We start from the raw sequence: 24,510 nt of genomic DNA, 5'->3' as shown, positions 1-24,510 counted from the left end.
GGGTTCCAGCCCCAGTGGGTCCAGGGGTTCCCCAAAGGTGTGGATGGAGTCGGCGAAGAAGGAATGACACAGAGACAGCGTTCAGTTGATCAGCAGCCTAGCCAGGATCTCTAGCCAAGTTCTGGTCTGGATCTCCGGCCAAGTTCTGTTCAGGATCTCCAGTGAAGTTCTGGTTAGGATCTCCAGCCAGGTTATGTGTCCATGTTCTCTTGCTAGGTTCTCCAGCCAGGTTCTCCAGCCAGGTTCTGTCACCAGGTTCTGGTCAGGTTCTCTTGCCATGTTCTATCCAGGTTCTGTAGCCAGGTTCTGTCTCTAGGTTCTTCAGCCAGGTTCTGTCTCTAGGTTCTGTGGCCAGTTTCTGTCCAGGATCTTTTGCCATGTTCTCTCTCTAGGTTCTGTCTCTAGGTTCTATCTCCAGTTTCTGTCCAGGATCTTTTGCCATGTTCTCTCCAGCGAAGTTCTTCTGTCTCTAGGTTCTGTGTAGGTTCTGTCTTCTAAGTTCTGTCTTGTTACATCTGTATTTATACCAGTTGATTCCAATCCTATCAATCTCTATTCCAAAGGTTAGGGCGTTTCTTATCTCCATTCCAGGGAGTAAAGATTATGTAGCTTAAGCATGATTGTTCGTAGTTAAAGTGATTAATTACCCACCTGGCACTTAGTTAAGAGGTTTTATTCTCTCCCTAACTTCAGAGAAAAATCCCTACCTGGGAAAACAACCTTTCTCAGAGAGGTGACCTTGGTTAAAACACACAGCGCTAAGGGGAGCAAATATATTAAGAACAGTATGCTATATACGCCAGGTCCCTTGAAACATATGCTGTGCAGATGTTTCTATCCTGCAGCGACTGCGTCAAGCAGCAAGGATGGACCGGCTTCCAGCAGTTGCCAGTTCACTCTGCCATAGGGGAGCTACCAACCTGGGAACCATGAACCCGTGAGCACCCCAGGCTGTGAGAAGGCCACCTCCAAGTTCCTGCCCTGATATCTGACAGTCCAGTTCCTCCCCATATGTTCCTGGATTCCCCTAAAGCCTCTGCCCAGCACTGGAGCTCAGAGGAAGCTGGACTATGTGTGGGCCCTTCAAGAGGAACACCTGGGTCTCCAGCAGCCTCCATGTCACTCAGCCATAATCCCCACTGGTTTTTACAGCCTGAAGTTTTGGGGACTTCTCTTCCCAGTTCTGGAACCCTGGGCTGGGGGTTTAGTGTGGAGCTGGGATCCCCTGCTTCTCATGTGAGGCCTTGGAGATATTACTCCTGATTAAAAATAAATGCCACAGGTGGTTGTCAGACCAGCCTGTTCTATTCCTCTGCCCCTCCTATCAGTCTTTCTTTACTGAGAGAAGTAAAAAAGAATGTGCTCTCTTCTTACTTCTCTAGTTGTAGGACTTCCATTCAGTCAGATTTCAGGCAGTTCTGAATGATGGTTGTTCTGTATTTTAGTTGTAACTTTGATGGGATTGTGGGAGGCATCGGAGTTTACACCACCATCTTGGTTCTCCAATCCTATTTAATAAAAGGCTAATATGCAAATCGACCAAATGGCAAAACGACCAGTCACTATGATGCACACTGACCACCAGGGGGGTAGATGCTCAACACAGGAGCTGCCTCATGGTGGTCAGTACACTCTCACAGGGAGAGCACCGCTCAGCCAGAAGCCAGACTCATGGCTGGTGAGTGCAGCAGTGGTGGCGGGAGCCTCTCCCATCTCTGCGGCAGTGGTAAAGAGCAGCGAGCCGAGCAGTAAGGAGCAGTGAGTAGGCATGTGGTAAGGAGCGAGGACTCCCGGACTGTGAGAGGGCGCAGGCCGGGCTGAGGCACCCCCCGCCTCCTCAGTGCATGAATGTCGTGCACTGGGCCTCTAGTACACTTGATTTTTTAAAAATATATTTTATTAATTTTTTACAGAGAGGAAGGGAGAGGAATAGAGAGTTAGAAACATCGATGAGAGAGAAACATCGATCAGCTACCTCCTGCACACTCCCTACTGGGTATGTGCCTGCAGCCAAGGTACATGCCCCTAACCGGAATCAAACCCGGGACCCTTGAGTCCACAGACCAACACTCTATCCACTGAGCCAAACCAGTTAGGGCACACTTGATATTTTTAATCTTACTAATATGGAAATGTAGAGAAAGCACATAACCAGAATAAATACATTTCAAAGATTTATATTATAGAAGATGTTTTAAAGAATGAATTTGATAATACTATATAAGTAAAATTAACTTTTTGGTAAGACAAATGTATTTTTTGGTAACTTCATTAAAAATACAATCTCAGAGAAAATAGAAAATAAAATAATTATATGAAGAAAACTTAAATTAGCAGTAACACTGCATCTCAAAGTTAACTACTGTAAGCATTTGGCTGCATATTATAAAATATTTTTCTTTGTGCAAAAACAAATATTTTTTTTAAAAAAATATAAAGGATAAACGAGAGTCATTGTTTTATGAAGACATCATTGTCTTTCTCATACTAAGCAAGATAAGTCACACAGAAAAAGTCAAGAACCATATGATTTCACTTATATGTAGGATATAAAACTGAAAGCAGCACTAGCTGGTTTTGCTCAGTGGATAGAGCATCAGCCTGCGGACTGAAAGGTCCCAGGTTCAATTCCGGTCAAGGGCATGTACCTTGGTTGCGGGCACATCCCCAGTGGGAGGTGTGCAGGAGGTAGCTGATCCATGTTTCCCTCTCATTGATGTTTCTAACTCTCTATCCCGCTCCCTTCCTCTCTATAAAAAATCAATAAAATACATTTTTTAAAAACTGAAAGCAATAAATGGACAAACAAGAAAAACAAATAAAAAACTCAGAAAACAGTATGGTCATTATCAGAGGAAAGAAGGATGAGGGTAATGAAAGGTAAAGGGGTCAAATATATGGTGACATAAGATGGGACTTTGGGTAGTGGGCACATAATGCAATATACAGATGATGTATCATAGAAATCTGTACTTGAAGGCTATACTATAATCTTATTAACCAGTATCACCCCAATAAATTTAATTTTTAAAAATGACATCATTGCTGATAAAAGGAGGGAGAGACCCTACCCCCATCACCCAGATAAATGTGGCTACAGTTCTAAACTATCATCTTCAATAGATTGTTCTAACCTGAACAGAATTTAATCTGTGTAGGTTAGCTATATAGATTTTTCTTCAGAGATTATATTCAGTTTTAACTATTAGGCTCTTAAGTAATTTAAAACCTGAAACCTATTTTTATAAATTTTTAATTTTACCTAATATTTTTTGCTTTTGTTTATTGATATACCGTTTACCTACCATACAATCCACCCATTTAAGTGTACAATTCAGGGGTTCGGTTTTGGTTTTTGTTTTTCAATCCTCACTCGAGGATATTTTTTCCATTGATCCTTACAGAGGGTGGAAGGGAGGAGGGAGGTGGGGGAGGGGTGGGAGAGAGAGAAACATCGATGTGAGAGAGACACATCCACTGATTGCTTCCCACACAAACCCTGACCAAGGCTGGCATAGACCCTGTGACACTTTGGTGCATGGGCTGATGCTCTAACCACAGATGGGTCAGGGCTCAATGGTTTTTAATAAACTCAGATTTTTCAACCATTTTCACAATCAATTTTACATTTTCATCATCACAGAGAGAAGCCCTGTACCCATTAACAGTAACTCCCTATTTTTCCCCAGCCCTCTTCCTGCCATTCCTAGGCAACCATTAATCTATTTGCCTATTCTGGACAGCTTCTTTCACTAATGTTTTTCAAGTTTTTCCAGGTTGTTGGATGTATCAGTACTTCGTATAGCTGAATAATACTGCATTGTATGAATGCATACCACATTTTATCTAACTATTGATTAGCTTGGGCATGTACCTAGGACTGGAATTGCTGGATATATGGTATCTCTGTGTTTATTTTTTGAGAAACTGCCTGTTTTCCAGAATTGCTCTAATTTACAATCTTGTCAGTAATGAATGAGGGTTCCAATTTCTTCACATCTTCACCGAATCTTGTCATTTTCCATTTTTTATATTATAGCCATCCCAATGGATGTGAAGTAGCATCTCATTATGGTTTTAATTTGCATTTCCAGCCCAATATATTTTATGTGAAAAGACTTAATGTGCAGAGTATAAAATACTATCAGCATTTAAGTAGTATTTTAAAATATAGTTAAGTTTTGTTTGATTTTACTTTCTTGTTTCATCTGAAATTACTCTTAAATCTATTTTTAAACTAGCTTTAGAAATTTATTTTATTATTCTTTTGTGTTTTTTCAGACAGCTCCCTCAGACAAACAAGACCGATTAAACCAGACCATTAAAAAAGGAAGAGTCAAGAGTATTGATCTACCTATCCAGAGTAGCCTGTGTAGACAATTGGGCCAAGATCTTCTCAATAGCTACATTGAAAATGAGGTATATAAATCCGAGTTGATGTTGAAATAGGTAGTAGTGTATTCTGGGATTTTTGTAGAAGTCAACAGTTATCCCCCCAAATGAGGTAATTAGTCTGTAACTCCTAAGAAATTATTAAATAGATCATTGAACTACTTGGACAAAATATTGAGCTGTATTAATGTCATGTACAGTACAGTTTCATCTTAGTTATATGAGAAACATGATTATTTCCACTGTAGAGGAAGACTAGTCTAACAATAGTGATTCCTACTCCTTTTATTCTGTCTTTAACAGTAACACCCAGCAGAGGGGAAGTAATAGCAGCTCCCCTCTTCTAATGTGTTGTCCTAAAAGATTAATGCTCTATTCAGAATGCTTTCTGACTTACAATTAATACTTTGTAAAATCTGTTGTCATTCTTGAAATTTTCCTTACATGTCTAAATGTTTAGAGTTTTGTTTCTTTAACATAAGTAGTTGTATAAGAAGTAGTTTATTTTTATTTATTTATTTTTATTTCAGAGAGGAAGGGAGAGGGAGAGAGAGAAAAAAAACAAAACATCAATGATGAGAGAGAGTCATTGATTGGCTGCCTCCTGCACACCCCCACTAGGGATCGAGCCCACAACTTGGGCATGTGCCCTGACTGGGAATTGAACCGTGACCTCCTGGTTCATTGGTCGATGCTCAATCACTGAGTCACACAGGTCTGGTTATTTTTATTTTTAAAATTTACACTTAAGTAGTGTTTCCTAGTTTCTGCAGGCTTGGCTGGCATTAAAGAAGGTCAGTTTTGCCAAGACCGGTTTGGCTCAGTGGATGGAGCGTCAGCCTGCGGACTGAAAGGTCCCAGGTTCGATTCCGGTCAAGGGCATGTACCTTGGTTGCGGGCACATCCCCAGTGGGAGGTGTGCAGGAGGCAGCTGATCGATGTTTCTCTCTCATCGATGTTTCTGACTCTCTATCTCTCTCCCTTCCTCTCTGTAACATATCAATAAAAATATATTTTAAAAAAAAAACAAAAGAAGGTCAGTTTTCTTTGAAGTGCCCCAATATTCTTCCATCTTCTGCACATTATTCTAGGAATTTTTTCATGAGGTTCTGACTATTAACCAATGTCACTGCAATAAATTTAATAAAAAATAAATTAAAAAAAAAGATTTTGACTTTACAGTACTTGCTCTTTTTAGTACCTACCTATATCACTTATGCATTAGTTATTGAAGGCTGCATTTTATGTGAAGCAAGCATTCCTGCAGACCCTGAATAATTCAGAATTTGTGTTTTGAAACTAATTTTCCCAAAGAAATGATTGTGAGGAAGTGCAGTTCTGGCAAATTTTGCATATAAAATTGTTCCTTAAGTTTTTAAGTGTTTCACTGTTTTAAATTCACAAATGTCAGTATACTGAAGTCTTCTGTTTTAAATTCACAAATGTCAGTATACTGAAGTCTTCTGTTTAAAATAGTGTTTTTATTAAAGTGAAATTTTTTCTTCAAGTAATACTAGCCCCCAATATTTTTTTTTTTGCTTTTGATTATAACAGTACTAATTTTTGCTAGCATCTTAAACATGTTGATATCCTATTTAATCCTCAGAACAACCCTATGATGTAGGTACTGCTGGAAGGCTACATTTTACAGATGAGGAGACAGGAGCAAGTAGACTAGATCACTCAAGGTAGAGAGTAACCTTTAATTTAAATCCAGGTAGTCTGTATCCAAAGCTCAAGATCACAACCACTATATTATATTTCCTCTCAGGGCTAACATTTTTTCAGCATCAGTTACATGCCAGGCACTGGACTAAATATTTTATGTGGACTCTGTTAATTTTATTAACCCTATGAGCTAAATAGAAGTATGCTCTGTATTTTAGGATGAGAAAACTGAGGTTGAGAGGTTAAGTGACTTTTCTCGATGCTAATAAATGGGAAACCTAGAATTTGAACCTGAGTATGTACAATGACATGGTCTATGTGGCTTTTTTAAAATATAAATTCTAGCCCTAGCTGGTTTGGCTCAGTGGATAGAGCATCAGCCTGTGAACAGAAGGCTCCCGGGTTCTATTCGAGTCAAGGGCACATGCCCAGGTTGCAGGCTCAGTCCTCAATGGGGCTGTGCAGGAGACAGCCAATCAATGATTCTCCCTCATCATTGATGTTTCTGTCTCTCTCTCCTTCTTCCTTCCTCTCTAATCAGTAAAAACATATTTAAATAAATAAATAAATAATAAAATAAAAATTCTAATCCACTTTCTGTCTCTATAAATTGGCCTATTGTAGGTGAATGTAATCATACAATATTTATTATATAAATGTAGTTATACAATATTTGTCCTTCGGTGTCTGACTTATTGCACTTAGATATTTTCAAGGTTTATCCATGTTGTAACATGTATCAGAACTTCTGTTGTAGGATAATATTCCATTGTGTATATATACATTTATTTATCCATTTATCTGTTAGTGGACAACTTCCACCTTTTCGCTATTATGAATACTAATGCAGTGAACACTGGCATACAAATATCTGTTTGAGTTGCTACTTTGGATATATACCTAATTGCTGGGCCATATTGTTATTTGAGGAACCACCAAACTTTTTTTGTCACTCCAGCAACATTGTACATTTCCAACAGCAGTGTACAAGTATATCACATTCTGCACATCTTCACCAGAATTGTTTTGTTTTTTACTTAGTCATCTTAGTAGGTATGAAGTGATATTTTCATTGTGGTTTTGATTTGCATATCCCTAACTCCCTAATATTCTTAATGGCAACTAATCTGAAACTTTTTGAATAGGGGAAAATGATAATGCAAGATAAATTGGAGAAAGAGAGAAATGATGCTAAGAATGCTGTTGAAGAATATGTATATGATTTTAGAGACAAGCTGGGCACTGTTTATGAAAAGTTCATCACTCAAGAAGTAAGTCTAGCTCTGGCCTGGTGGCTAGTAGGTTGGAGTGTAATTCCTTACACCAGGAGGTTTGGGGTTCTATTCCCAATCATGGCATATATGGGAGCAAACCAATTGATGTTTCTTTTATATCTATGTTTCTCTTTCTCTCTCGCTCATCTTCCCTTCCCCCTCTCCCTCCCTCCCTCTGTCTCGCTCTAAAAATCAATAAAAAACATATCCTCAGGTAAAGTCTGAAAAAAAGAAGTATAAATTTTACAGTTTTTAACTAGAACTACTTATTTGCTAGTGACTGCTAATACAAATTATATAAATAAATGTGTTAAATGCATTATTGTCAATCTTCTTGAGCACATTTAGGAATGGTTCTTATTTTTCCAATTAGTGGAAGTATGGTGAAGAACATTTATGAATAAAAGTCAGAAAATATGAAATTCAGTTTTCTATATTTGAAAACAGTATTCCTTCATTGAACTTGTATTTCTAAGGAGAGCATTTTCAGTCACTGTCTTTTAAATGTTTATCTAGGACTTGAATAAACTGTCTGCAGTATTGGAAGAGACAGAAAATTGGCTTTATGAAGAAGGAGAGGACCAACCTAAACAAGTTTATGTGGATAGGCTTCAAGAACTAAAGGTAAACTTTTTAAAGTCCCTGTTAGTTTAAAATAGAACATCATTAAGTTTTCCTAAAAATTGGTTGTAAGGTGTATTTTTTTTTCATACATATGTAAGAAATTACTAAGGCAGACGTGTAAGAGGAAATGTTCTTTCTCATTTAAAAAGCATTTTGAGAAGTGAGCAATGCTACATGTAATTGAAATCAAATAATAATCATATCTGTCTGTTATGATACTCAGATATAAATATTTAGATGACCAGAATGTTAGTATTACTTTAACAAACCATATATTTCTGAGATGTCTTATTAAAAGTGATTTGTCAATCTGACCCCTTCTTATTAGAGGAGTCACGCTTCCTCAGCTTCTCTCCCCCTTCACTGGTTTGATTTTCACATTGCAACTGTGGGGACACTTGGTCAGCAAAGAACTTCAAAATTTTCTTTTTACAAAGAAATAAGGAGACGTGGTCACCAGATTCCCTTTTTCTAGGCCAATGGTATGATTTTAAGAAAAGACCACTAGTAATCCTTTTTCACCTCCTTACTACCCAACCCTCCTCCTGAGAAAAAGTAGTTTGATTAGAAACTCAGACTGGAAGGATGACAGGGAATTTTAGTCTTTCCTTCTTAGTGTGGATCATAGTGGGCTTAAATTGTGTATGTGAATTACCTAAGGCTCTTACTGAAATGCAGATTATGACTCAGTATATCGAGGTGGGCCCAAGATTCTGCAGTTTTAACAAGCTTCTAAAAGACTCTGATGCAGTTGGTCCCTCAATCATTCTTTGAGTAGCAAGGAACTGCATAGAAGCTAAATAATGGCATTAACACATTGTTTGCGGGTAGTTTTTATCGCGCGCTAACAGATGGCGTGGGCCATTTTTGCTAATTTTTTGAGCAAATGGCAACGTTCAGTAAAATTACGATAACTTTAGTTTACGTATTTCTACTTTACCCGCATTCTACCGCTAGTCTATAAAAAATGTATTAATACGTGTCCCGCGCTCTACTACACTGGTAGAACATATAAATACGTAAAACGTATAAACACATTTCCCGCATACAATGTGTTAATAAGGATTTCTAGAATATGGGAAAAAGCAACCTGTTAACTGGAGGATGGGGGTGCAGAAGAAGTTAAGCAAAAGAAGTTGATATCTTGCAACAATTACTTTCATGCCAATAAATTACTTCCAAAGGGAATAATTAGAAAGCAACTAGTAAACCCAAGCTTATGACAGCAATACAAGGCTTTATCACATTTATCTTCTTGGTGATTTTACTTCCTATCTCCCTAAGAGAATGCATGTATTTTGGGCCATAGGAACAGCCAGGCAGCTAATGCTAATAAAAATAACTGGAAAAGCCCAAAAGCACCCCAAGTGGATGTTTTGCCTCAAATGTATAATTAACCATAAAAATGAGTGCTACATAAGTTTTTATAGGCTTTACTATTGTTTTGAGATGGCTTTTAGAAATTTAAAATGCAGTACTTGCTTCTTCTTCAGATATATTTATAATAAAAAGTATGATGTATATACTAAATGCAATATGGTATCCTGGAACAGAAAAAGATGAAGTCCAAATAAAGTCTGAATTTCAATTGATAGTAATGTACCAGGGTTGGTTTCTTAGTTTTGACTAATACGCTGTGCTGGTATAAAATGTTAACATTAGAGAAAAGTGATAAGAAGTGCTTGTGTCTGTCTTTTATTTCCTTTGTAACTTTTCTGAACATCTAAAGTAAACTGATTCTTATTTAAGTATATAAACAATTTGAAAGAAAATAGTTACTCATTCTTCTATATTATACCTCTCCTGAATGTTATATAGGCTATTTTAACATTTAGAAACTCCCCATTCCAGGGTCCAAAGATTTTTTTTTTCTGAAAAAATACAATTTATTTTTTAAAGCACTGCATTTATAATACAGTATACATTTTTTAACTAATTAATAAACATAGTATACATAATATTCAATGTCTTCTGTTAAAAGGTTTTTTCTGTTAGTAACTTTTTCTTTTTAAAAAAATTTACTTATGTTAACAGAAATATGGCCAGCCTATTCAAATGAGATACATGGAACATGAAGAGAGACCAAAAGCTTTAACCGACTTGGGGAAAAAGATACAACTTGTTATGAAAGTGATAGAAGCATACAGAAACAAGGTATTGAATTCATAAAGTCAACCGATGATGATGATGGCATGTGGAGTTCATGGTGAGAGTGGGGCAAATCTAAAAGTTCTCAGCTACAAAGCTGTGACAGTTGTTGCTACCAAATTTCAGAGACATTGTGCACCAAACTTGAAACTTTTCATTTTTTATGAGAATTATCAGTAAATGATATTACTGCATTTAAAATACAGTGCAGGTATGTGCTTTTAATTTTTTTTAATTTCCTAAAACCACATTACAAATTAATCCATTGATCAAATCCATAGTGAGAGGTTTTCTTGGACCTTTTTTATTACAGGCCTTTTTGTAACTGGTCTCTGCTAGCCTTTATTTTTGTCCTGTGTCCTTTTTCTTTTGGTTTCCCTCTGTCTTCCAGTCTATTACTTGCAATCCCCTGTACCCATGGTTCTTTTATATACATACCCAAATCTATATTACTACCCTTGACCTTTCCACTGATTTTAAGCTTCAAAAATTTAGTTAAATAATGATATCTCCACTTGGATATAACAATAAGATTTAACAAAATTAAGCTTATCATTTTTTTCCTCTAATCAGAGGTTAGCCAACTTTTTCTTTAAATATTTTTAATATTTTTTTATTGATTTCACAGAGGAAGGGAGAAAGAGAGATAGAAACATCAATGATAAGAGAGTATCATTGATTGGCTGCCTCCTGCACTCCCCACACTGGAGATTGAGCCTGCAACCAGCGCATGTGCCCTGACCTGGAATCAAACCATGGCCTCCTGGTTCATAGGTTGATGCTCAACCATGGAGCCATGTGAGCTGGGCTAACTTTTCTTTAAATGAACAAATATTTTAGGCTTTTCAGGCTTTATCTCTATACAGCCATTCAACTCTGCATTGTAGTGCAAAAGCAACCACATATGCCATGTACATTAATGGGCCTGGCTGCATTCCAAAGTAACTTTATTTAAAAACAGGTGGCAGACTGTATTTGGTCTGTAGGACAAGTTTGCTGACTCCTGCTTTAAATAAATATTCACCCAGCCAGTGTCGCTCAGTGTTTAGAGCGTTGTCCCATGCACTGAAGAGTCGGGTTCAACTCCCAGTCAGGGCACATATCCAGGTTAAGGGTTTAATCTCCTGTCAAGGTGCATACAGGAGGCAGTCAATCGATGTTTCTCACATCAGTATTTCTCTCTCCCTCCCTCTCCCTTCCTCTCTCTCTATAACCAAAGAAGATAACATATCCTCAGGTGAAGATTAAAAAAAATTAAATATTCATTTTGGTAGCAAGGGAATACATGATTTTCCCAATTTTTATCATTGCCATTACATTGAATTTAACAAATACATTTTTATTGACTTCAGAGAGGAGGAAGAAGAGGAAGAGAGAGAGAGAGAGAAACATCAATGATGAGAGAGAATCATTGATTGGCTGCCTCCTGCACGCTCCACACTGGGGATTGAGCCCGCAACCTGGGCATGTGCCCTGACTGGGAATCGAACCATGAGGTCCTGGTTTATAGGTTGATGCTCAACCACTGAGCCATGCTGACTGGGCAGGAGAGGCTAGCTAGCACCTGAAAGATTCAAGAAGAGTATCAATAATAGCTTACATTGATCAAGCACTTAGTGAATTTGAAGCAATTTTATATGGATTATCTTACTTCATTCTCACAAGGATATATAAGAAAAATGCAGTGCTTAAGCAACTTGTCAAGGTCGTAAATAGTGAGGGTCAGGATTAAAACCTAAGCATCACCCAGCCAGTGTGGTTTAGTGGTTGAGTATCGACCCATGCACAAGAGGTTGCTGGTTCAATTCCTGGTCTGGGGGCATGCAAGAAGCAGCTGATCGAGTTGATGTTTCTCTCTCATTGATGTTTCTATCTCTCACTCTCTGTCTCCCTCTCCCTTCCTCTCTCTCTAAAAAGGAAACAAAAATCAATAAAAACCATACTTAAAAACAAAACACCTAAGCAGTACCAAGTTAACATACAAACTCTTAACTATGGTGCTTTTCACTATACAATGTAGAAAGAGGTTAATTATTACAGAAAAAGATTTGTGAAATTTATAAAATAATAATGCAATCCAAGCGACCCAGAAGACAACTCCAGGTAAAGATTGTGAATGTCCCTGCCAATGTCAGCGTCCTAACTGTCCAAACAGGTACAAATAGAACATAAGGATAATGGAAAGATAGGAGGAGCAAGCCGACAGTGAAAACACCAAGACTGTTTCAAACATGGTATTGGAGATTCCCATACAATTACTACGGCCCAGGCTGTAGCAGTCTTCTTGAGAGTGCAGGTTTAAGAAATTATCCTAAGTAAGAGAGACACTTATGTTCAAGGATTCTTCGTTTTTATCATGTGCCAGACTCCCTTCAAGGGGCTGGAACTACAGCATCAAACAAAAACATTGAACCTTATGCTTTAGTAGGAAAAGGTAGCACATAGTGATAAAAAGCTACGGAAAAAGTAAGGAACTGTCAGAGGTGGAGATTTGTCAGAAGGGCAGACTGCTAATTAAATGACATATATGTGAGGGGAGAACTGAAGGAGGTGAGGGTTCAAGATATATGATAACTGTAAGAAAAAAGTTCTACAAAAAGGGAATAGCAGTTGCAGAACCTCGAGGGGAGAACATGCTGGAGAAACAACAAGGAGGCCACTGTGGTTAAAACAGTGGTGGTAGGTAAGCAGTTATCAGATCATAAAGGGCCTATTAGGCCTTTAGAAAAGTTTGGCTTTTCCTCTGAGAATAGGAATCCATTGCAGATTTTGAGCATAAAAGTAATATGATTTAACTTATTTATGTAGGGACCTAGAAGCAGAGAGACTCGTGCAGCCATTATTAGGATAATACAGACAAGAGACAATGGGAGACTTGAACCTGGGTAGTGGAGGGGGAAGAAGTGGTTAGATTTTTGCTGCATTTATTTAGAAGGCAGAGCTAATAAGATCTGATAGATTTATATAAATATAACAGAAAGAGGAGTCCAAAATGACTCAAAGGATTTGGGTCTGGAAGGATGAAGTTGCCATTTACTGGGAAGAGTAGGTAGGGAGGTGATTGAAATATAGGGCATCATTTCAAACTTCACAAATAGAAAATCAATTTGGAAGTTGGATATAGAGTTGGGATTTCTGGGAAGAGGTTCAAGGCTAGAGTTTGTGGTTTTTTGTTTTTAAGAATGTAGATACAGCATGAATGGGGAAGAACTTAAGCAATGATCCATAAGTTGGAAGGAATTCAGAAAAATGGGGTGGGGGAGGAGAGGGGGGAATGCACAGAAACAGAGATGATGGGCACATAATTTGTAATCATACAAATAGATGGATCGAGTATCTGATGAAGCATCACCATCCTCTCTGTTCTTTGGCTTTGGAGTGTTTTTTCATTCTCTTTTCCTTTATCTCCATGTCCAATCTCCAATTCATCAGGAGACGCTCTTTTCATATGTTGCATTGCCCATTTTTTTCTGGTTCTGTGGCTAACAATTTAAACCATGGCTTGTTATCGTGTCCTGTATGTATGGCAGCTGCAGTTCTCTCTTTTTTAAAAATATATAGAGGGAGATAGAAACATCAATGATGAGAGAAAATCATTGATTGGCTGCCACCTGCACACCATCTATTGGGGATCGAGCCTGCAACCCAGGCATGTGCCCTTGACTGGAATTGAAACTGGGACCCTTCAGTCTGCAGGCCGACCCTCTGTCCACGGAGCCAAACTAGCTAGTGCTCCAATTCTCTTTTTCAGACAGCATTATGCAATTCCCCTTATCAACAACTTTCTATAGTGTTTTGTTGTATATTCAGAAATTTCTGTTTAGTTTTCCATATGCCTGCTTCCCTGATTTCTCTTTCCTAACAAATTCAATTCCATGCAGCTTCTTTTTTGGCTAAGTACCTTTCCTTGAATATGCACCACTAGTCATTTTATTTTTCTAAGTCTGAATCCTTCAGAAAGCCTTTCCTTTTAAGAACCCATACTGATTTTTATTTTGCCCCAGTCTCTTCAGTTCTATGTAACATGTATCTGGCTTCTTCACATGGGTATGTGCAAGGTATATATTCAATAAATTTTATTAATAAAATTTATTTACTGAAAAATGTTCCATTAAGTAAAGTTTTTTTTAATAGGATGAAAGATATGATCATTTGGATCCTGCTGAAATGGAAAAAGTTGAAAAATATATCAATGAAGCCATGAGTTGGCTGAACAGTAAGATGAATGCACAGAATAAACTAAGTCTCACTCAAGATCCTGTGGTGAAAGTTTCAGAAATAGTTGCAAAGTCAAAGGTAAGAAACTATAGAATTCTCTTTTTAAGGGGTTCAAGCACTAAAAATTTTTAATGGAAGTCATAATTTTTTATTTTGAAAAAATTCTAGGTGGGTCATCTCTGTCCCTTGATTTCATTAGTCACACAAGGCCTTTTTTTAAAAAAATTTTTTTTAAGTGTAATGCAGAATGAAATAAAGCACTTTGCTAACTTTTGACTGTCAAGTATGGTAGACTTTTCTGGATTGGGTAAGACCTGTAAGTCTCCATTGTAAACTTGGCAGTATGGTCAGTCTTTGCATAATTCAAAATGTGTTAAGTCCTATGGTAAAATCTTATTTCTAGGATAAAGTTTCCATTCTGAAAACATTATTACTGAAAATTTCAGTTGAGCATAGAAAACATAAAAATAGGGCACAAACTTTTCAATAAAGATCAGCATCAACATAGGAATATGAATAAAGACATTGGATAAGCAGTTGACAAAAGAAATACATGTTCAATAAAAATATGGAAAATATAAAAAGTATTGTTCATCCTTATCACTAATCTAAAAAATACAAATCTCTCTTTTCACCCATCTGAAGTTGTGTGTTTACATTTATAATCTTGCCATAATTGTCAAGGGTATGAAGATGAATGCTTTCCCTGCATAACTTGGTTAAATTTGTTTCAACTTTTCTGGGATATTGTATCACAATATGCATACAAATTTAAAGTGAGTAGGCACTTTAACCCGGAAATCACATTTCTAGGAATTCATCCTAAATTGATTATTGCACAGGTATATGCAGATTAAATACCTTTGTTTATAATAGTAAAAAATTGGAAACACCTAAAATACCTATCAGTAAGCAAGTCAGTGAATAAATTGATACATCCATATAACACACTGTAGTCATTAAATATTTTAAGTATAGAGATACATCTATTTATATATAAAGATGTGTGCAACATATTAAGTGAAAAATGAAGATTACAGAATATAAAGTTATCTCACTGTATAAATTAATGTGTTAATAGATGGATATATTTGTATATATGTGTGTGCCTGGACATTCATTTAGAAGGATCATCACCCAAAATGTTAGTATCTGTAGGATATGGAATTTCAGGTGGTTTTTTCACCTAGTATGTTTTTAGGTATCGGATGTTTTTTAATAGAAACAGGTATTATTTTAATCAAATAGAGCACTAAATGTATTTTCCTTTTGAGAAAGTTTTGCAAAGAAGCTGTAATAATTTATTCCTCATCAAATGAAGTGCTAAGTATGATGAAAGCAGTTTGCCATTAAAACATTCCCCCAGGATGTTATTCCCTATCTTTCCATCCCTATTTCAATCTCTGTGACACCGGTCTTGAAAATATTTTAATGGTCTTTTTTGTATATGTATATAGAAATAAATTAATTAATTAATTAATTAATTAAATCAAGCAAGCAAGCAACAATTTAGAAATACATTGTATTTCTTCTAAATTATTAAATTGCATTTACTTTCATGGTTTATTCTCTCAACATAATAGGCTACTCAGTTGTTTTAAAAAAGTAAAGTTGGTGTGTATGTTTTCATGTAAATGTTGAGAAATATCAATTCATGAAATAGGTGCTGACATAATTCTTATAACAGAGCAGTAGGCATATTTTAATGAAATTAATTAAAAGTCATTTGCAATAGTAATTCAAAAAGAATTATGCATCCCTATGTTAATTGCAGCATTTTTATAGTAGCTAAGATAAAGAAGCAAATTAGGTGTCTGTTGATAGGTGAATGGATAAGGAAGATGGAATATTACTCAGCCATAAAAAAAGAATGAAAAATTGCCACTTGCCACAACATGAATGGACCTAGAAGGTATTATGCTAAGTGAAATAAGTCCAGTAGAGAAAGAAAAATAGCATATGATTTTAGTTTATGTGTACAATCTAAAAATCAAGACAAAATAGAAACAGACTTCATGATACAGAGAAAAAAAGTGATGGTTGCCAAAGAGGAAGGGGACGAGGGATAGGTATAAGAGTTGAAGAAGGAGGGGAGGATAAGAGGTACAAACTTACAGTTATAAAATAAAGAAATTATGGAGATAAACTGTAAAGCATAAAGAAAATAGTCAATGATACCATAATAACTTTGTATAGTGACAGTTAATAGACTTATTGTGGTGATCATATCATCAGATATATAAATGTTGAATCAGTATGTTGTACATCTGAAAGTAACATCATATTGTATGTCAACTGTAATAAAAAATTTTTAATGTTTAAAAATAAATAATGACTCCTGCTGAAGTAAACTATATTTTAAATTATGAGGAACCAATTTTTAGGAAGATTCTATATAAAAACCACTGTTAAAGATTAAATAGTTCCACTGACATGCACTAGCCCAAAAGGTAAATCTTTCATTGAGGTATTTGAAGAAACTCAGTTGGTTATGTAACTGAGCTAACATAAATTCAGGAATGCGGAATTATATGGAAATTTAGGAAGTTAATGTGGAATTTAACAGTGGAATTTTTAATGTAATCAATATTCTTCATGTCTTTAGGAACTGGATAATTTCTGTAACCCCATCATTTACAAACCCAAACCCAAAGTAGAGGTTGCAGAAGACAATGCAAAAGCTAATAGCGAACACAACGGACAGATGGATGGACAGAGTGGGACTGAAACTAAACCAGATACAACAAAAGACAGCTCACAGCATACTAAATCTTCTGGAGAGATGGAAGTGGACTAAGTCTTAAATTTACCTTCACATAATTCAAACAGTGCAAGTAACCATGGGATCCATTCTTCTTTTACATCTGATACACACAACAGATGTTCAGTTGTTCTTGACCACTTTTTGTCATTTGTTATTTGGAGTAGTTTTGAAAAGTGTTTTATATTGAGTACACATCTATTAATTTCCATTGCTGCTTATGTGAAGCTTTAGCTGAATACAGATTTACAAGTCAGTTTAAGCTTTCCTAATATATTTTATATCACATGCAAGATTGATATGTAGTTGGCCACAGTCTACCTTATTTAAAGCTTCTACTTGGATAAACTTCAGCTTCTTATTCAGGAAAGTATACTGTATTGCACTATTGTCGCAGAAGCGTAGATATAACTGATCATTATTTTGAAAAACAAATATTGAAACTGATGTGGTTTAAAGTCACTGGGGCACTGACTTTTTTCTAGTTATTGTATTGTTCTAACTTAAATATTAAAACAAATAAGAGGTTCCTTGACAAATTAGTCCATCTCATTGGTGTGTCATGAGAACTCCAAAAGCTTTGCTTTCATCACGTAAATGAACCAAATCACACGTTGAAAGGGAAAACGCATAATTTTATGTTAAGGTGACACCAGCAGTTTTCTTCCTTTATTAGAAATGTGGATTGATGTTTTCTTAGAATAATTCGGTATCATTTTCACTTGAAACTTCTGATCTACTTGTCCTGAAGAGCTGCTGCTGTACTAGCCTAAAGAAAGCTTTTTTATGAAAATACGTTCATGTGAAGTGGGAAATGCTGTTGACCTACTCAGACATGCATCTGTGATACTGATAGCCTGTTTCAGTTTTGATAGTTGTTTTAGTTTTATGAATTGATTCTGTTAATATCTTAACACAGGGAAGGGGGAAATGGCACAATGTATTGCATTATGTACACTTATCACTGAAGTACTTAATGTTAAGATATGGAAAAACACTATTAAATAAGTGGTAATACTTAAAAAGAATCACTTATACCCTAAGTCTTAGGAAATAATGCTTGTAATGAACTTAACTATGTTACATATCAACAGGCAAAATAGAGAATGTTAGAGTTTAATATGATGTGATTAAATTTTAATTCCTACTATATATTACCTGTTCAGACCGTGGCTCCAGTTTTGGTGGTGCTTATATGAATTATATGGGACAAGGGACTGTGAAATTAAGATATTTTAAGGACTTAATCTGTGTTTCATCACCAGACTTGTTCACATTGTTCAGTTCTGTCCACAGGCTTGAAATTAACTGGGAATAGACTGAAATGATTTTTAAACCTATAAGAAAAAGAAGCATAGGCAATGCCTGGGTTCTTGTATTTAATGCCAATCAACTAGATTGACCTAATACTGAAATTTTCAAAGGCTCACTTTTTCCCAAAGCTAAACCTTTACATTAAGAATAATTAATATTCACTTAAGTAGTACAAATTGAGAGTTTAATATCTTTAGGGATGGTCTATTTCTCACAACTAGTTCTCTAAGAGAGATTTTGTTTCTACAATGTAGTCTGCACTGAAAGGGGAGTGGGAGAGAGTGCACTTTCCAGGGATGTTTATTCATCCTTTTTGAGGAAGATGTCCCTTGTTTGCATTTTTAAAAATCATATATCCTCAGTATATTTTAATGTTTTCTAGTCTTTAAACTGTCCTTGTTATAATACATTTAAAATGAAGTAATTATATCCATTAGTAATAAGTGATAAAGTACCTTATTATGAAAAGCATTTATCAGTTACTTTTCATTTATATGTTGAATGTGTATGTTCATTTGGGGAAGAACAAAATTATTAAAGGGAATTCATAACAGTACAAGTAAGGAGTTTATAGCTTTTTCTTGAGTTAGCAAGACCACCACTATCACTATTTTAGGAGCTATTCCTCAGAAACCTCTTAGGAATAAATGTGGGAACAACCCTTTCTTCATCTTAATTGTCTAGTATGTCCTGACATTTTTCATTCCTTAAATCAGTTTATGTAGTTCTGTGTTTTGGTCCAATATATAACATTCCAATTGTTGCAGTTATATAACACTTAATGAGTTAAATACATCCAAAGATAATAAGTATGCTTTTTACCTATTTAATCAACTTAATTTATATTTTCAAACACTCTTTAACCTTATTATGTAGTTATTTATTGACTACATTAGAATGTAATGTAGTTCTTCTACAAGAGAATGTTCTCCTAAATACAGTTTTGGGTAGGTAGTATGGTTTAGTTTAATTTTAATCACTGAAATATGCAGTGCTAGACAAAAGAATTAAATATTTTTTTCAAAAGCAAAAGCCATTATAGATTTTTAAAAGATACTTAGCAAAATAGACTGTTTTCCTATAGTAGGCAAATAAGGACTAAGTATAAGAAATATCTAGGATGATCTACACTAATAAAAGAGAAAGATGCAAATTGACCATATCTTTGCGACGCCCACCAGCCAATCAGGAGTGAGTATGAAAATTAACTCAGCAAAGCTGGTGAGTTAATTTGCATACGCAGGTGTCGAGCGTCCTGAGGCAGGGTGGGACGTAGATGTTCCGCACTGCCCCAGCCACTCCAGGCTTCTGGGCAATATGGGAAGGCAGAAAGGTGGCTCTGGCCGGAGCAAAGGCAGTGCCGGTAGCCAGGGGAACGAAGGCCCATTCTTGCACAAATCTTCGTTCATCAGGCCTCTAGTTAATAAATATTAGTATATTTTGACTATGGAAAAATATAAATTCTTTGGTTTGAAAAATAACTTTTTTTCTTTTTTTTTATTGTTTAAAGTATTACACATAGTAGTACATATATATCCTTTTTTTTCCCCATTGGCCTTCTCCCAGTCTCCCCTTCCCCCTGTTAAAAAATAACTCTTGATAGCCTATTATTATGATTATAAAAACAAACACTGCTCAATAATATAGCAATAATATAACGAATTTTTATTCCTTAGCAGTAATCAGAATTCTTGAGTTTTAAAATAATTAGAAACAGCACACCAAAGAATTAGACTATTGGAATATCAGATAATCTCAGTTTTAAAAAGGTAACTGGTCTCTTATTAAGAACTAAAGATTTCTTAGACTTTTTGGGGTGGCAATTTTTAATATGTTCATGATTATTTCCTTGATAGAATTCTTCATTAAAAGTGAATTTTGGGGCTCAGTTATCAATATAATAAAATGGTAGTGTTAAAGCATTTTATCCAAATTAGCACATCTTTAACTATTTTGAAAAATTATTCATATTTAAAGACGATACTTGGAGCTCCAGTGGCGCAGTCGGTTAGCGCGCGGTACTTATAAAGACGATACTTGAATATAGTAATCAAATTATCTTATTTCAGTTTGTCCCAAAATAGATATAGCCATCCCTCTTTTTCATCAATTTAAACTGTAAACATTCCCATTAAGAATTTTTTGCTGTAATTATTGTTAATCCTCACCCAAGGATATTTTTTCCCATTGATTTTTTAGAGAGAGTGGAGGGGGGGGGGAGAGAGAGAGAGAGAGAGAGAGAGAGAGAGAGAGAGAAAGAAAACAGTTGTGAGAGCCTCACATCAACTGGTTGCCTCAGGCACATGCCCTGACCAGAGCCTGTAATCAAATCCTTGACCCTTCCATGCCCAGGCCAAAGCTCTAACCACAGAGAAACACCAGCCAGGGCAAGATTTTGTTGTTTTTTGTTTTTTTCAATATTTTGTTTTAATGGTTGGTTTTTGGTACTCCACACAAATTAATGCTAAGGCAAGATTTACAAGTCTTAAATTACTAGAAAAATAGAGTTCATGTTTCTCACCTTGTAGAATTTTACAACAAAAAAACTTCAGTTCTAAAGTAAATGTTATTTTGTGTTTTAACTTTGGAAGTTTTGAGTTTTAAGTGGAATTTTATTTTGTGATATTATTCTGTAAAACTTAATCAGAGGCATATAACTAATTGTATTGCTCTATTAATATTTGAAATCTGCTAATTAAATAGCAACTGCTAACTTTTCAAATGATGTAGGTAGGGACACTTACAAAGTTGGATACTGATAGTGTATCCTTTTAATGTGTTTTTAACTGAGTGATTTAGCAAACTAAATCTTCTTAAAGCAGTCAGTCAGTTTCAGAAAATAGACTTTTTGATCAGAAAAGAAAAACAGGTTTAAAATTACCTTTTGTTTTTTTATCAAGGTCTGATTTAAAGTATCATTTTAAAGTAATTCCCTGGAAGCACATAACCTTTTCTTTTAATAATTTACAAAAAATTATTGCAAATAAAAAACCCAAGACTTTTAACCAAACAAAAAAGAAACTTTTAACTATTTTACTTTCACATCTATAATTTAAAATACACTATTCTTCTATGTATGCATGTTTCCTTTGAAAGAAGCTTTGGGTTTACAATACGGCCACGTCTAAGTTTTTTCCTACTAAATTCAAGGGTAATTGTTTCACATAATAAATGGACACCTGGAATTTTTAGAATAACAAACTGCTTAGAAGAAGAGAAGAACACGTTAATGTCTGGCAGTGGTCAGTATCGATAGGCTTTTTCCATCTGCTGGATCCCTAAGGGATATCTCACATATTGTTAGAGTATTAAAAGAAAAGGCACATGTGTTAAAATACATTATCAAATGACTTGAGCTTTCAGTTAAAAAAAAAACAACACACACACAATTGAATCATGAACATTTGATTCAGTCTTTCAAATAGGTAAACATCCGTAACAACAGTTAATTAATAGTATGATCTTTGCTTTGGAATCTCTAATTAGTATCATGTTCTAACTCACAGGATAATTATTAGGGAAATGTACTGATACCTAGAAATGACCCATCCTATAAAGAGATGAGTGAAAATTCAACATGTTTTAGATAGTTTGATTGCATTATGATGTGTAAACTATATATGGAAATGGTCCTTAGTCTTTTCTGTCACATTTTATTTACCTGTTCATCCAGTTCTAGGCTCTTAATAATCATTATATTTTTCAGAAGTCTATTTCTCCTTTTTATTTTGGATTATTCCTTAGACCTTTTATTTCATGAATTTTGAAAATTTAAATCATTTTTTTATTTTTCAATTACAATTGACAGTATTATAGTTATATAACTAAGTGATCATCCTGATAAATCTAGTTCCCATCTGATACCATGCATAGTTATTAGAATATTATTGACTTTATTTCCTGTGCTATACTTTACATCCCCATGAATATTCTGTAACAATCAATTTGTATTTCTTAATCCCTTCACCTTTTTCACCCAACCCCCCTCCCATTTGGCAGCCATTGAAATGTTCTCTGTATAAGTCTGTTTCTGTTCTGCTTTTGTTTATTTTGTTTTTTAAGATTGATGAGAGAGCCCTAGCTGGTTTGGCTCAGTGGGTAGAGCATCAGCCTGCAGACTGAAGGGTCTCAGGTTCGATTCCAGTCAAGGGCACATGCCCAGGTTTCGGGCTTGATCCCCAGTAGGGGGCATGCATGAGGCAGCCAATCAATGATTCTCTCTCATCATTGATGTTTCTATCTCTCTCTCCCTTCTCCCTCCCTCTCTGAAATCAATAAAGATATATTTTTTAAAAAAAGATTGATGATATATATTTATTGTCATTTTATTGTTCATATTTTTAATCTTTTTTTCTTCTTCTTCTTAAAGAAGACCCTTTAACATTTCATGTAATACTGGTTTGGTGATGATTAACTCTTTTAGCTTTTCCTTGTCTATGAAGCTCTTTATGTCTTTTAATTCTAAATGATTGTTTTGCTGGGTAATCTTGATTGTAGGTCTTTGCTAGTCATCACTTTGAATATTTCTTGCCACTGCCTTCTGTCCTGCAAAGTTTCTTTTGCGAAATCAACTGACAGTTATATGGGCATTCCCTTGTCAGTAGCTAACTGCTTTTCTCTTGCTGCTTTTAAGATTCTTTGTCTTTAACCTTTGGCATTTTAATTATGATGTGTCTTGGTGTGGGCTCTTTGGGTTCCTCTTGTTTGGGACTCTCTGTGCTTCCTGAACTTGTATGTCTATTTCCTCCACCAGGTTAGGAAAGTTTTCTGTCACTATTTTTTTCAAATAAAGTTTTCAATTTCTTGCTCTCTCCCTTCTCCTTCTGGCACCCTCATTATTCAACTGTTGGTAAGTTTGAAGTTGTTCCAGAGACTCCTTACACTTTCTTCTTCTTTTTAATTATTTTTTCTTTTTGCTATTCTGATTGGGTTTTTGCTTCCTTATTTCCAAATCGCTGATTTGATTTTCAGCTTCTTCTCTTCTACTATTGAATCCCTGTAAGTTAGTTTTTATTTCAGTTAGTGTATCCTTCTTTTCTGATTGGTTCTTTTTGTTTGTTTGTTTGTTTCCATGTCCATTTTTATGCTGTTGAAGTTCTAAGTTCAGCCACTCTAAGTTAATTGGATATCTTATAACCAGTGTTTTGAAAGCTATATCTAATAGATTGTTTGTCTCCATTTTATTTACTAGTTCTTTTTCTGGAGTTTTGTTCTATTCTTTCATTTGGTATGTGTTTCTTTGTCTCCTCATTTTGGCAACCTCTCTTTGTTTCTGTATATTAGGTAGAGCTGCTATGTCTCATGGGCTTGGTAGAGTGGCCTAATATAGTAGACTAGAGGCCCAGTGCACGAAATTTGCACATGAAAGGGGGGGGGTGTCCCTCAGCCTGGCTGCACCCTCTCCAATCCGGGATCCCTCTCACAATCTGGGACCGCTGGCTCCTAACCACTCACCTGCCTGCCTGCCTGATCACCCCTAACTGCTCTGCCCTGCTGGCCTGATCGCCCCTAACTGCTCTGCCCTGCCAGCCTGATCGCCCCTAACCGCCTCTGTCTTGGCCCCACCATCGTGGCTTTGTCTGGAAGGACAACTGGAAGATGTTCGGTTGACCTGGTCTAATTAGCATATTACCCTTTTATTAGTATAGATGTCCTGTAAGGTCCAGTGGCACAGCCTCCCAGGTCACCCAAGATGGGTACTTCAAGTGCTCTCTCCCATCCCCGTATGGGCTGTATACACCCTCCTGTTGTAGTTGAACTTTGATTGTTGGCACATTAGTAGGAGGGATTTACACCCAAACTGATCAACTTCAATGACTGGCTGTGACCAACAACCACTGTGGAGGATCAGCTGTGCAGGAACTCACCCCATAGAGCAGCACTTACTTCAGTGGGGATCTGATGCCCACTAAATTCTCCCCTTGCCCAGTCGGTACAGGCTACGGCCAGCTATCACCTGTGTTCTTCCTAGGGCCACCCAGCTTGAGCTAAAAAACCATCTGCAGATAGCTACTATTTGTGCTGGGCTTGGAGGTACCCAGGAGAGGCCAAGCTGCAAACCACTATTGCTTTGCTGGGCCTGGGGCCACTTAGCAAGATGTAGGAGGCATG

General features: G+C 36.1%; 1 protein-coding gene across 4 annotated transcripts in view; it reads left to right on the top strand.

The window, feature by feature from the left end:
* Positions 1-21,788, top strand: part of HSPA4L (heat shock protein family A (Hsp70) member 4 like) — a 56,777-nt gene extending 34,989 nt beyond the window's left edge. For all 4 annotated transcript variants that reach the window (XM_059698078.1, XM_059698079.1, XM_059698077.1 and 1 more), the window contains 6 exons: positions 4,282-4,419; positions 7,206-7,331; positions 7,851-7,958; positions 9,993-10,112; positions 14,241-14,402; positions 16,930-21,788. In XM_059698078.1, the coding sequence (XP_059554061.1) occupies positions 4,282-4,419; positions 7,206-7,331; positions 7,851-7,958; positions 9,993-10,112; positions 14,241-14,402; positions 16,930-17,121 (846 nt within the window). In that variant the 3' untranslated portion in view covers positions 17,122-21,788. The remainder of the gene's footprint in view (positions 1-4,281; positions 4,420-7,205; positions 7,332-7,850; positions 7,959-9,992; positions 10,113-14,240; positions 14,403-16,929) is intronic.
* Positions 21,789-24,510: the final 2,722 nt, after the last annotated feature.

This window comes from Myotis daubentonii, chromosome 5, assembly GCF_963259705.1.
Source record: "Myotis daubentonii chromosome 5, mMyoDau2.1, whole genome shotgun sequence".
NCBI classification, from domain to species: domain Eukaryota; kingdom Metazoa; phylum Chordata; class Mammalia; order Chiroptera; family Vespertilionidae; genus Myotis; species Myotis daubentonii.
This window is presented reverse-complemented; position numbering and strand designations above follow the sequence as displayed.